Source organism: Lepidothrix coronata, unplaced genomic scaffold (assembly GCF_001604755.1).
Source record: "Lepidothrix coronata isolate B3197 unplaced genomic scaffold, Lepidothrix_coronata-1.0 Scaffold9, whole genome shotgun sequence".
NCBI classification, from domain to species: Eukaryota; Metazoa; Chordata; class Aves; order Passeriformes; family Pipridae; genus Lepidothrix; species Lepidothrix coronata.
In genome coordinates, this window is record NW_016690189.1 from 10,608,513 (window position 1) to 10,621,128 (window position 12,616).

Consider the following 12,616-nt stretch of genomic DNA (forward strand, 5'->3'; position numbering starts at 1 on the left):
GTTGAACTCTTGTGTGTTCAGCTGCCTCAATTCAGGAGAGTGAGAACAAGCCTGTTCAGTGTTAAAAGCTGCCAACCCAGTCACAGCTTACACAACAGGAGTCATGTCTCATCTAAAGGCTGTACTTGGATACAGTAACACCTTGTGACAGCAGTGAGTTTTTGACTTGAGTGTCTAAAACAATGGCTTGTATGTTGAACAGTGAGGCACAGCACTCTTGTAGCAGTTCAGTTAGGAAGTTTCCTTCTAGTCTTCCTTACTTCATGTCCCACACACTTATTTTCAGAGAAGCTGCATCTTTAAGTTCCTGGGAGCAATCTCGGTGGATCTGGGGAAAGACAGGATCAGGCCCTACCTTCTGACAATTCTCACCCCTCTGTACAGGGAGCTGAACAGCAACTATGCAGAGCAAGGTAAGTGATTTCCCTCACAAAGACTAGCAAAGAGGAAAGTGTGTCAGAGCTGTGCCTCAGTACAGTTTATCATTCCTTTTGTCTGTTGAGACATTGATACTGTAATCAGTGAATTTCACCTACTTGCTGTCTAACCAAAACACCAGGAAAGGAGGAGAGTGTATGCCAGCTGAAACAAAAATCTACATGTTCAAAGACTGGAATGATGTTGGGCAGGCTTCTGTGTGCAAGTGGGTAAAGCTTGAGCATGTGGTTGAGTGGGAAAAGTGTAGTACTCAAAGGTGGATTCATGGTGGCAAGACTCAAGGAGTCCTTGCTGAGGAGAGGAACAGAGTATGGGTCTTAAGGAAGCCAGAACAAAGCTGTTGCTGCCCTTTTGGAATAGAGAAAATGACCTGTAGTGTGTGGCATGTGTGCACTGTGACTGAAAGTAGGTAAGGGAAGGGAGCTGTTTGCAATGGGAATAGAGGATGTGGGATGTGCAGGCTGGTGTACAGCTGTGGAACTGGGTACAGAACTTTTCACTTCTCCCTTTCTCCTGAGTGAGTCCAGTCAGTCTGTCCTGCTGAACACCACACCTTGTTTTTTCCTGGAGATCCATGGCTATTTGAAAGATCTTAAGCCAGGTCTGGTGGGAGAAAGACAAACCAACTTCCCATTGAGCACAAGAGACGCTTCGTTTAAGAGCAAGACATTGGTATTTAGATAGTTCATGAAAATATGTTCAGTCAAGCAAAATCCAATGTCAGGAAAAGAACAGATAACAAAGCAAAAAGGTTTATTTAATTCTGTGGTTTGTATATGCCATAAAAATTCAGTGTGCAGCACTGGGTGCCCACATCTCAGACAGGATACAAAAGAACTGAAAAACTGTGCAGGAGGACAGTAACAGTATTCTAGGTAAGGAACAGCTGCCTTAGCTACTACTGTTTCTTAGCTAAGCAAGTAAGAGACTTGGAAAAGACATGGTAGAGATTGACAGTACTGCGAGTGGATAAAGAACTGACCTTTTGCTTTCTCTGCCCACACAAGAATCAAGGACCTTCAAATGATTTTTTTCAGAATATATGCAAAGATGTTTCTTCACATGTTGTGAGGCAAGCAGCTTACACAAGCTTCTCTGGAAGCTGTACAAGCACTTGGAAGAGGGCTTGTTTGAAAGACTGAGGGAAGCATTTGCCCTGCTCTGTTTTCCCTTAACATCTCTCAGTAGCCTTTTTTCCCCCAACATCTTTTTTTTCCAGTGATTGTAGTTAATATATTGCCACTAACTAGTGATTCTAACAGTTCAAACAGCCCTTATTGTGCTTTCCAGAGATGCTGACTAACAAGGCTGGAATCATCTTCATTTCCAACAAAGCCTATTCCAATAGAACCCTGGTGGCTATAAACAGCAAGCCACTTCTAATTACCTTTGGCACGCCATTATGCTTCTGAAAAATCTTGCTTCTCAGCAGCATTATTTTTTGTTTGCTGGCATGAAGAGCCACTTGCAGCTCTCTGGGACAGCTGGTGAAAAACCAGCAGATTTCACAGGCACTGGTCTCTACAGTGTATTGGGCAAGGTGAATCAGAGCAGTCATCCTTTATTAAAGGAACCCATGCGCTCTTGGCTTTCATTCCATATGCTGAAAAGATTAAGCAACTCAATTTTCTTTTAATAGATCCAACACTGAAGAACCTTTCCCAAGAAATCATAGAACTTCTCAAGAAGTTAGTTGGTCTGGAGGCTTTTTCGCTTGCCTTTTCTTCTGTGCAGAAACAGGCCAACCAGAAAAGAGCAATGAGGAAAAAGCAGAGGGCTTTGCAGGTAAGATTCTACTTTCTCTTCTGAGAAAAAGAAATAGGGCTTCTCTAAAGGCTTGAGAACTGCCCAGGAAAGGGAGTTTGAGGAAGAACTTCATCCTGAATTAGGACAGTTTCATCATTTCATTTCTGAAACTTCACAAGAAACTGTTTATGATGAGCCTCTTGGGCAGGTTCTAGCTGACAGTCATGCTTTCCTGCTTTCCTGAAGGGCAGAGCAGCCTGAATACCCTCAGTTGTGAGGAACCTGAGAACACCTGTGCATTGTCTTAGCAGCCACCAGTTTCTTAGAAAGCACTTGATGTTCATAGGGACTGCTGTTGGCTGTAACTGAACAAACAATGTACTGTTTTTCCCTAGACTGTAGCAAATCCTGATATTGCTGCAAGGAGGAAGCTGAAGAGACATAAGAATAAAGCAGAAACCAGAAAGAGAAAAATAGAATCCCTGCGCCCTATGCACAAGGCTAAGAGACATCGAAGTCATGCACTGAAGGATTTAGCAATGGTGGAATGAAAAGACTTTTCCTTCCTGGAGGATTAATTTATGAAAAGTAATACTGAGCTAAAGAACTAATTACTGTTTAAAAAAGTATTTACATATTTTAAATGTATTTATTAGCATTTTTTCATGTCCTCTTTCATCTAGGATCTTAAATAAAAGCTTTTCAATTTTTTCCAAACCTGTATATTTACTAGAGCATGTACACTTGAATGGGCAACAACTGTGATATTTTATATTAAATTTTACTTCATTTGTAAGAAGTGGGTTCTGTGATGACTTGCATTCATGCCTGTGAACACCCTGATCCTGGAGAGAAAACACTCTGCCTCCCGACTTTGATTTGGCTTTCAGTTTCTGCAGCTGTACCGAGCTACCTACCTGTCACTTCTGGCTAAGCTGAGAGTACAGGAGTAACAGCTTAAGGAGGTGGAAGTTAAATTCAAATTATGGCCCTGGCACATCAGGGCAGTAGGTATCTACTGAAGACATTTATTTTCCTTTCAGAAATCTAATGCTGTGTTAGCAGCCAAGAGTTCATTACTTGTACTCTGTTGCTGTATGTCAGCGTGTCTACCCTGAACGATTATGAAGTGTAACAACATCAGCTAAGGAAACCTCTTTAGGTGTTTAGGTGGCTGCTAAAGCTGGCAGCAGTTGGACTTGTTTCTGTAAGCAAGCAGCTAGCAAGCAACCTCTAAGAAGCAACACACCTCTGAGTATAGCTGACAGTTCCAGATTTTATTAGTGTTCTAACTACACCAATATGCTGGCCACTCAAAACCACCAAAGGAGGAGGGGGATGACAAAAAAAAAACTTTCCCAGCCAGTAAGACTTTCTTACAAATTAACATAAGTACATTCTTTAAAAAGAAAGAAAGAACTGGAGCATTATAATGTACAAAGACATTCACTTAGTTCAGTTTTACAATTCAAGAGAAGCATCCACGTTACAGGAATCAAACTCAGATCTGTCCTATTTACAAGTATTTGTGGCCTGAAAATACTTAACTGCAGAAGGGGGGATGCTGGATATAACTGAAACTTCCTTGCACTGGTCAGTTTTGTATCACTGCCTGCTCTTCAAGGCCTCCACCAGCCTAGGTAAAAAAAAAAAAGGTTAAGTCAATTTACTGAAAACTCATTTCAGTTCTGCTGAAATACTTTCAGGAGAAAACCATTCATTCTTTTAATGTGGATTCTTGTCTTTTATGTCAGATATTCCACAGATCCAGTCTTAAAAAAAAACCAAAACCAAGCCTGTAAAATTATGCCTATGAATGAAGCATAACTAGACTGTTACTCACCATTCCATTGCTTCATCAAGGCCCGTGCCTTTAGTTGCAGAGGTTTTGAATATCTGCCATTTTCGGTCCTTCAAAGCCGGTAAGCCAAGGGCATTTGCCATTTCTGTGGGAGTCATGGCCTGTTCCATGTCCTGTTTATTTGCAAACACCACCAAAATGGCCTTCTTCAGCTCTTCTTCCTACAAAAAAAGGGAATCATGGAAGTTGTCACAGAGACTTTTACTGAATTTATTTAAGCAGAGAAAACCCAGAAACTTCAGCAGCTGTCAATGATTTTGTTTGCTGATTTTTGTTCTCTAGAAAATTCTTCAGTAAAAGAACGGTGTTCATTTTCAATTCCATCATGGTATCCCATAGGGGCAATTTCAGAACGTGGCCAGTCCAAATTATGAAACAAGCTGATAGTTGGATTTAATAGGGCACATTAAGTGAGCTTGCAGGAACTGGGGAGAGAATGAGGTGTTGCTCAACTCCTTATTTATATTACCCTGTTCTGCGTATGTTCTTCAGCTTCAAAATGCAGTAGAATCCTTATTACTGTTAATCTTTCAGGGCTTGATTTTGCCACCACTGCAGTACTGAGCAGCTGTCCTTGAGGCAGGTAAATTTTCATATGACCACAAGGCTTCGTGTAAGTAACTGCCAGGACAGCGCTGCACAAACCATGAAATACCTATAGCGTATTTGGTGCTTTTTTCAGTCAGAAGTGTTGCCTGGGCTATGCTGAGAGCTGAAGTTTCACAAGTGAAGCTGAGCTTCACTTGATTGACTGAATCAAATTTCACATTCACTCAAATAAAAAAGTTTTAATTTCTCAATTTCTTTCCTACTGATAAGGACTGTTATCCTTGTTTTCTTACCTCTAACATAGCAACAAGCTCTGATTTTGAAGTGCCAATTCTGTCTCGATCACAGCTGTCCACTACATAAATGACTGCATCTGTGTTTGAATAGTAACACCGCCAGTATGGCCTGCACAAGAAAGAGAAGTTCCAGTCATATAATTTGCATGTTTAGCAGTTCTTTTTAGCCAGATAATTAAAAACAGATCACCCAGAGGAAGGAGGCAAGTAGAAGATATCTTCAAGAGGCTACAAAAAGGAACAGACAGTACGAATACTTTCCAAGGCAGAACACACACACAAAAAAAAAGCCCAACAAAACACAAAACAAACAAATAAGCAGCTTGAAAACAGGGAAGGGACAGAAGTGCTGGGGACAAATTTATTTGGGAATCAGCCTGCAGGACATCAGGACCATAACCCAGGGACAGGGAAGCAAAGAAAGTTTAAAGACACAAGCTTCTTCATTACGGTCATCAAAAGAAGGATAAGCAGGGAAATCTTAAATAACTAATTCATCCAGGCAAGTGATTAACAAGGATCAAAACAAACCACCTTTTTCAGAATTATTGTACTGAAACTAAAAAGGGAAGGAACCTATACCTCACTAACTGCAGCTTCCTATCTAACTACTTTGCATCTTACTACTGAGCATTGAAAAAAGGATCATACAGGGGTACTAATAATTACTCATTACAAAACCTGCAAAGCTTGCTAAAAAAATTACCGTCTACACCTAAATCCAACTTCCTAGCTTTGCATTCTTAAGAATATTTAAGTATCCTTTCGGGTTTATATCACCCACTCCTCTCTTTCTCCAATGCTACTCAATTGCCTACTACACTAATAAACTTGTTTTTCAAGGCAAAACTGTATACAAATACAATACAAAACTGTATACAAATACAATACAAAAACAGCTGCTTGTTTCTTTCCAATCTGTAGTACATTACAGGTTTTACAAATTGAATTCCATCTCCTGACAATGGGCTGTTTTTAAAACTTAAACCAGTTTTCAGAAGTGCCTGCTTTGAGAATTCCAAGAACTTGGCAGCTTTTAGAGAAATTTAATGACATCTTTTGATTTTAAGAGATCTATTACCTTATGCTCGTCTGTCCTCCCAAGTCCCAAACTTGAAATTTCAGATTCTTGTATGTCACTGTCTCAACATTGAAGCCAATGGCTGAAACAAAGTTACACAATTTTACTGTTGGTGATTTTTCTTTGTTTTTCTGAAGAATATTACAGCACTTCGTTTGCAATTTTCAGGCCTGAAAATTCTCAGTAGCTGCATAATGAAGTTCACGCCCTTTGCGAAGTTATCCCAACAAACACGGCTCAAAATAATGCAGTAATTTTTCTTCTTTGAACAATAAAACCACATTGTAAACAGATTGTAGAGATCTGTAACAAATGCTAACATTGTTAAAAATCAACAGGAGTATGCCTGAAATCACCAAAAGAAACAGAGTAAGGGGTAAAGAACTGGCCTGCTTTGATAACCAAGTACACAACTGACAGCAGTAGAACACTGAGGAATGTGTCCTTCATGTCCCTGCAAGGTCTGCACGGTGGTAAGAACCTCAGCATAACCAAAGCAGAACCAGTTTCTCAGCAGAGGACTTGACACTGAGATGTCTGGAAGATGGCAACAAAGCTGCATCAGAACACGTATGTCGTTCCTTTTCCTTCCAGCCCAGAGAAACACAGCACAGGGAAGTGAATGGTGGGCACAGGCTGCTTAGAATTTATGGAGGCTAAAATAAGCAACACCCTCGGGCAGAAAGATTACAGCATAGCAAACTGCTGGTTTCTAAAAGGTAAAACTGACCAAAGTCAGATTCAGGAGGAACACAAGAGAGATGACAGGCACTCAGAAGTCAAGCATCCCTTGTCCTTCATGTTACACAGTGCGATCCTGGCCAGACCACTTCGACACACACGTGGTGTAGCAGGTTGGTGTGTGAGACCTCACATTGAGTATTTTTACATTTTCTACAGAACATAAATCATCTGATTTCTTCTTCTCCATGTTAAACAAAAGTGTTTATTTAATTAAGACTCTTGTCAAAAAAAAAAGAAAATTAAATAGGTGTGATTCACTGACACCATCCTATGTACAATAACAATGACCTCTGGAATTGTCATAACAGCTTATATCTGGAAACAAAAGAATTATACAGTCCAAAGTTACCATCTGCTGAACACTGACCTATCACAAAAAGCCTGCCAAATATTGCTAACCATCTTAAGGTCAAATGCCTTTTGCATTTTGTAGGACAGCATAATATTGTTTTGTAATGCTTTTATGCAAGGAAGTTCTTAAATACAACAGTGCAAGGCTCCTACAACATAAGGTTCTATTTTTATGAAGGAAGCATGTATTAAGTTCAGCTGACAAAGTTTATGTGTTAGAGCTACAGGCAAATCACAGGCTACAGGCAAATAGTCTCCCTACGGCACTGATCACTTACTTGGAATGGTGGTAACAACTTCTCCAACTTGTAACCTGTAGAGAATGGTTGTTTTTCCTGCTCCATCCAGCCCCAGGATGAGAATCCTCATCTCTCGAGTTCCAAACAAACTGGAAAAAATGGTAGAGAAAAAGCCCCCTACAAAAACAAGAAGAGAAAGATGTTTCCATGTCAGCTAGCAATATGGCAGATATGGAAAGACAGAGAGACCAACCTTATTTCTTATGGGGCTACAATATGTTTCTTCAATGAAAACAGACAAATTCAGGTTGTTGCCCAGATAGCTGTGTGCTGAACCACTTTATGTCTTCCTGGTTTATGCTGCTATTTTATGATTTTACAGTAGCTCGATGCAGCAAATTATGTTGCAGCAGAGTCAAGCTTTCCCACTGTGGTTACAATTTTATTTTTTCCTTTCCTCTCATTTGCCAAAATCTGAGCCATCTTCTCTTTTGTTTGTATCAGACTCTGTCTTTTCAATACCAAACACTAGAGAAGGACATGCTGACGCCTGAAAGAATTCAGCCTCAGAAGATGTTTTACAGTCTTCCACAGGACCATCCACTTCTTTTTTCTTAAAATGAAGTATAAATCAGTAGGTACACGTTAAATCAGTTTGTTACAAACTGTGAAGCTGCACTAAATCGAGTACATTAACAGAGAAATCCAGGAGCTGATTTTAAATGCCCCTTCTTTTTTTTCAAAACTGGCTCACCCCAACATGTCATTTATTTTCTAAATGCATGCAAGAGTACTTCTGGCCAGATTAACATCTGATTTATGCCTACTAGACGTTTAATTGTAGAAAGAATGTTAATATTCTAAGCCAGTAACAATTATGTTTTTTCCAATGATTCTTATAACAAATATATGTAATGCTTAATAATTGTCAATACATTTAAAGCTTGTAAAAGGCGAAGGTACAAGGAGCCATCAGTGGCCAGTTTGCACAGTGCTTCTCAAGGCACCATTTACTGTGAAACAAGTAAAAAACTTTAACAAAACTGAGATGGAAAAAAGGTATTTCAATACAAACATTACAAGTAGAAGGTTACTAATGGATCCACGGAGGCCTAAGATTTGAAAACTCTTTCCTCTAAGTCAGTAACTTTGCTTACTGCCAGACACCTCTCCCTCTTTTTATATGCTAATATGTACGCTTTTCCCACACTAAAACACTGCTCAAATACCATCTATAATAAAACAGGTTCACGCCAATCACTTCACCCTTACATTCAGGGCCTCTCTTACTATTCCCTCTACTTCATTTACTATCCTGCAGCACCTCTTCTCATAATACACCCCTTATTAGGAGTCCATTACAAACTTGAGTCGGAGTTTAATTTCGGTCTCAGGTTATGACCGCACGCCCCCTCCTGCCGCGCTGCTCGGGCGATTCGCCCTCGCAGGGCAGCGCTGCGCCGCCCCAAGGCGGCCCTGAGGCGCCTCTGCGGCAGCGCCCCGGGAGGGACCCGCGGGTCGGGCCCGGCCCGGTCGTGGGGCCGGGGGCAGGTGGCAGCAGCCCCGCGCCCGGCCCTCGGCATCCCGCCGGCGGTGCTGGCGGTCAGCACCGTCCCCTCCCCGCGGGAGGGTTCAACACCGGCCCGGCCGCCGGCCCCGCCGCCCCCTCTGTACGGGCCGCCGGGACGGGGCGTGACGGACGGGACCCCTCGGGCCGCCGCTCCCGCCAGCCCCGCGCCCGCTCCTCACCCATGTCGAGCCGCTCGGCCGGCGCCCGCCGCGCTCCGCTCCGCTCCCCTCGCCGCGCTGGCCCTGCCGCCGCCGCCGCCCGGCTCCACGTCGAACGCCGCGGCGAGTAAACAAAGCGCTCAGGCCCCGCCGCCGTTTCGACACACGGGGCCGGGCGGCGCCCGCCCGCCCTCGGCGAGGACGGAACGGCCTGAGCGCGGGGCTCTCCCCGTGCCCTCCCCCTGAGGACACGCCCGGGCGGGAAGGAGAGCGGAGGGAAAGGTTTAGAGAATAAAACCGCGGCCCCGGGGACAGCGCGCGACGAATCTGCGGCGGCGGGGACGGGAGGGGCACGCGCGGCGTCACCGGCCCGGGGCCGCCGGGACCGCGCTGCTGCCACCGCGGCACCTGCGGGAGTCGGGTCACCGCACCCCTCCGGGAACACCGCACACCTCCGGGAGCACCGCACACCTCCGGGAACACCGCACACCTCCGGGAACACCGCACACCTCCGGGAGCACCGCACACCTGCGGGAGCCGGGTCACCGCACCCCTCCGGGAACACCGCACACCTCCGGGAGCACCGCACACCTCCGGGAACACCGCACACCTCCGGGAACACCGCACACCTCCGGGAGCCGGGTCACCGCACCCCTCCGGGAGCACCGCACCCCTCCGGGAGCACCGCACACCTGCGGGAACACCGCACACCTGCGGGAACACCGCACACCTCCGGGAGCACCGCGGGATAGAGTCGCGGTGCAAACGTTACCGAACTGCCACACACCATGGTGTGCTTTCTAAAACGTAGTGGATTCCTCTAAGTCAACAATGCCAACATTACATCCGTGTATTTAATGAGAAGCGCTGTAGGTTAGTTCTTGGTTTTCATGGAGAATGGTGGAGAAAAAAAGGAAAAACCGTGATGAGAATAGACAAAATCCAACTGTGTAAAACATACTAATACCAAGCTGCTCCTACAGAATAGCTAATAATCCTCACCTGATAGCACAGCTGTCATCATCCCTGCATAAAAATGATGTAATCCATAATTAGTTTGTGCAGATAACAGTTTATAATTATTTTATATTTACTTAAGTAAGGAAAACTCAGGGGAAACAATTTACAAGGCACAGGTGGTGAACTGGGCCATAAGATCAGACCGAGTTAAGGGAGAAATCCAACAGATCTTATGTCAATAATCAGTGGTCAAGCCTTTTTTTTTAATAGTTTTTTTACAGAAGAGACAAGGATATATGAATATCTCATGGGAGAACAATCTGTAACTATAGAACCAACCTACCACTCACAGCTGCTGGCTTCCTCCCCATGCATTTTATTCTTTCTTTATACTTCTGTTTCAGCAAGAATAGCACAGAAAACTTTACTCCACAGAGCCATAAGTACCAAACCCAGGGCAGTCACCTTCCATGACTTTCACCACTCTTTTTTTCCTTATATAAACTTGTTCAAAGTAAAGCAGCTTGTGCTTCTCTCAGCTGAAAAAAAGACAAGAGGGAGCAGAAACAAGAAGTTCACGGTGCAAAATGAACACAGAATCCACACCACAGTAATCACAGTCTGCAAGTGATGAAACTTGAATGCCATGGTTTCATTAAATCTGTGTGAGAAACAGGAACAACACACAAAACTCTTAGTTTTCTCTGAAAGCATCCGTAAATGTAATGTCATCACAGCTGCAGAACTTCCTGTTTCCTTGATGTCCTCCATTAGAATTCTTTCTTCCTTGAAATTTTACATTAATCATAACTCGGTTGAAAACAATCCTTTATTTTTTCTGTCAGGTTGGGAGCAGTAGGAAAAGAATACACAAAACACATCCACAGGGATAAAAAAAAGGAACAAAATATTTTTGACAGTATTTAGAAAATGTCTGATTTAGAAAATACAATGATCCAAAAAGCCTGCCCTTATACATTGCTTCATGGGCCAAGCAGCACGTATCAAGAGTCTTTCAGGTCCTTGATATCCTTAGGAGACCACGGATACGTCTGACAAGAGCTTGAATAAAGGTGTATCGTGACCGAACCTTGGAATATAAACCTTCGATTTCCAGAAGCTTCTTCTGCAGAGATTCACCAAAGCTGTTTGTGGCTTCAATCTGAAGCTGAAGAACAGAGATTAGATGCAGTCATCAATACAAAATCTTCTCTTCCTGGAATGTTAGCTTATCCATCATCAACTGACTGTCAACTCTTTTGCTGTGATTTACTTCTGAACTGCTTTCAAAAGAATGTTTTTTTCTGACTCTTCTAATAAATACTACTTTGCATTCTTCCCTCACATTTTTCTCTATAAATTATATAATGGATCGACTTTCTACAGAGGGTTTTGGGTGACTCAGCACATTTACTGATTATCTCAATATTACCTCCTTATAACCTCTCCAAGTTTTAGGAATTAAATTCCTGTTCTAGGAATTATCGGTTATAATTCAGCTTCTTCAGTTACAGTCACACAAACACGTCTTCCAATTAAAATTTTCCTAGTCTGGAAGGACTTAAGAACTGTTTAGGAGTTAGAGTCCAATTTTTTCATTAATACATTTGTAAAAAGTCACTGAAAAAGTTAATTACATTCTAAGTATTTTAGCAAGATGATGCTGTACATATTAAATTGCTGTGTAAGTGGAAATTACTTCTGGGCTAGCATTCACATTTTATAGTCGCAATTTCTGTTATCCTTTTGATCTCCTTTCTCTACAGCCTAGCTGCAGCTGAGCTGTAGTAAACAGCCATAGGATCACAGAAAACTGGGAAACTTGCCCTCATATTGCCAGTCTTTCAAGGATAACTGACATTTTCAGAGAGCTATTATTAAAAAAAAAAACATATCGGTTGACCACTCTGTAAGAGAAAAAGAATGATGATTTTTTTTTTTAAGTATAGCTCGTTTTTCATTTAACTTTTCATATTAAGATTCAAAGATACGTGCGCAGTAGCACAACAGTTTCCAAAAAAATTCTGCAACGCTTCATTAATCCTAAATTAAGTTATATGCTGTTACTGCAGACTGTTCAGAGGTGAGAAAACAACAGTCAGCCTGCTCCCAACAGCTGCAGAGTAGTCAGGCACACTCTGTACCCTGCAGTAGACCATCACATCTCACCTGTTCTATATCATGCTGGCTCACCCGATTTAGTCCACTACTGAAATCCAAGTTAGGCTCGGAACCAAAGGAATCTAGCAATAGAAAATGAGACGTAAAAATTATGTTGGCTGCTCCATACTGTCTATCAGGTTGTAAAATGAGTTTAAAACACAGTGTTCCAAATTGCTCAGTAAACTTTTGCATTAGTAATTATACTAATTTTTTGACTTAAATGATTTAGAGAAAATACACACAGAGTAAGTCATAAATAGTTTTGACCCCACAACACAGTGCTTTAGGCAAAAAATTTTCTCCTTTCTGACTTCCTTCCATCCCTTTTTTTAAAAAAAACCAAAATTCAACAAATTTAAAATCATCTGGTGAATCAATGGTACCTATAATTCTGAAAAATAATTTTAAACCCAACAATATTAATTTTATTTCTTAATTTCATCTTAAATTATTATATTGA

The 12,616-nt window shown here is 42.2% G+C and overlaps 3 protein-coding genes across 4 annotated transcripts in view; 1 reads left to right on the forward strand and 2 right to left on the reverse strand.

Annotated features, from left to right (window-relative positions):
* UTP20 (UTP20, small subunit processome component) overlaps positions 1-2,983 on the forward strand; it is a 62,290-nt gene extending 59,307 nt beyond the window's left edge. Inside the window, exons 60-62 of the mRNA XM_017804340.1 lie at positions 287-413; positions 2,078-2,223; positions 2,580-2,983. Of these exons, the coding sequence (XP_017659829.1) occupies positions 287-413; positions 2,078-2,223; positions 2,580-2,735 (429 nt within the window). The 3' untranslated portion in view covers positions 2,736-2,983. The remainder of the gene's footprint in view (positions 1-286; positions 414-2,077; positions 2,224-2,579) is intronic.
* A 457-nt stretch (positions 2,984-3,440) lies between these two features.
* Positions 3,441-9,166, reverse strand: ARL1 (ADP ribosylation factor like GTPase 1). The gene is made up of 6 exons (XM_017804343.1): positions 9,055-9,166; positions 7,345-7,482; positions 5,972-6,053; positions 4,888-4,999; positions 4,028-4,206; positions 3,441-3,820 (listed from the first exon to the last, which is right to left on the reverse strand). The coding sequence occupies exons 1-6, from the start codon at positions 9,056-9,058 to the stop codon at positions 3,790-3,792; spliced, it is 546 nt and encodes a 181-aa protein (XP_017659832.1). The 5' UTR covers positions 9,059-9,166; the 3' UTR covers positions 3,441-3,789.
* Positions 9,167-10,807: 1,641 nt separating this feature from the next.
* NUP205 (nucleoporin 205) overlaps positions 10,808-12,616 on the reverse strand; it is a 50,323-nt gene continuing 48,514 nt past the window's right edge. For both annotated transcript variants that reach the window (XM_017804341.1, XM_017804342.1), the window contains 2 exons: positions 12,163-12,236; positions 10,808-11,161 (listed from right to left, as the gene is read on the reverse strand). In XM_017804341.1, the coding sequence (XP_017659830.1) occupies positions 11,009-11,161; positions 12,163-12,236 (227 nt within the window). In that variant the 3' untranslated portion in view covers positions 10,808-11,008. The remainder of the gene's footprint in view (positions 11,162-12,162; positions 12,237-12,616) is intronic.

What these genes read in the sequence shown, in the direction of transcription:
- ARL1 (XM_017804343.1), bottom strand. An exon ending in AGCTTGTTGCTATGTTAGAG is followed by an intron (nt 4,207 to 4,887) that starts GTAAGAAAACAA and finishes CTTTTTTTGTAG; the next exon opens with GAAGAAGAGCTGAAGAAGGC. An exon ending in CTTGATGAAGCAATGGAATG is followed by an intron (nt 3,821 to 4,027) that starts GTGAGTAACAGT and finishes TTTTTTACCTAG; the next exon opens with GCTGGTGGAGGCCTTGAAGA.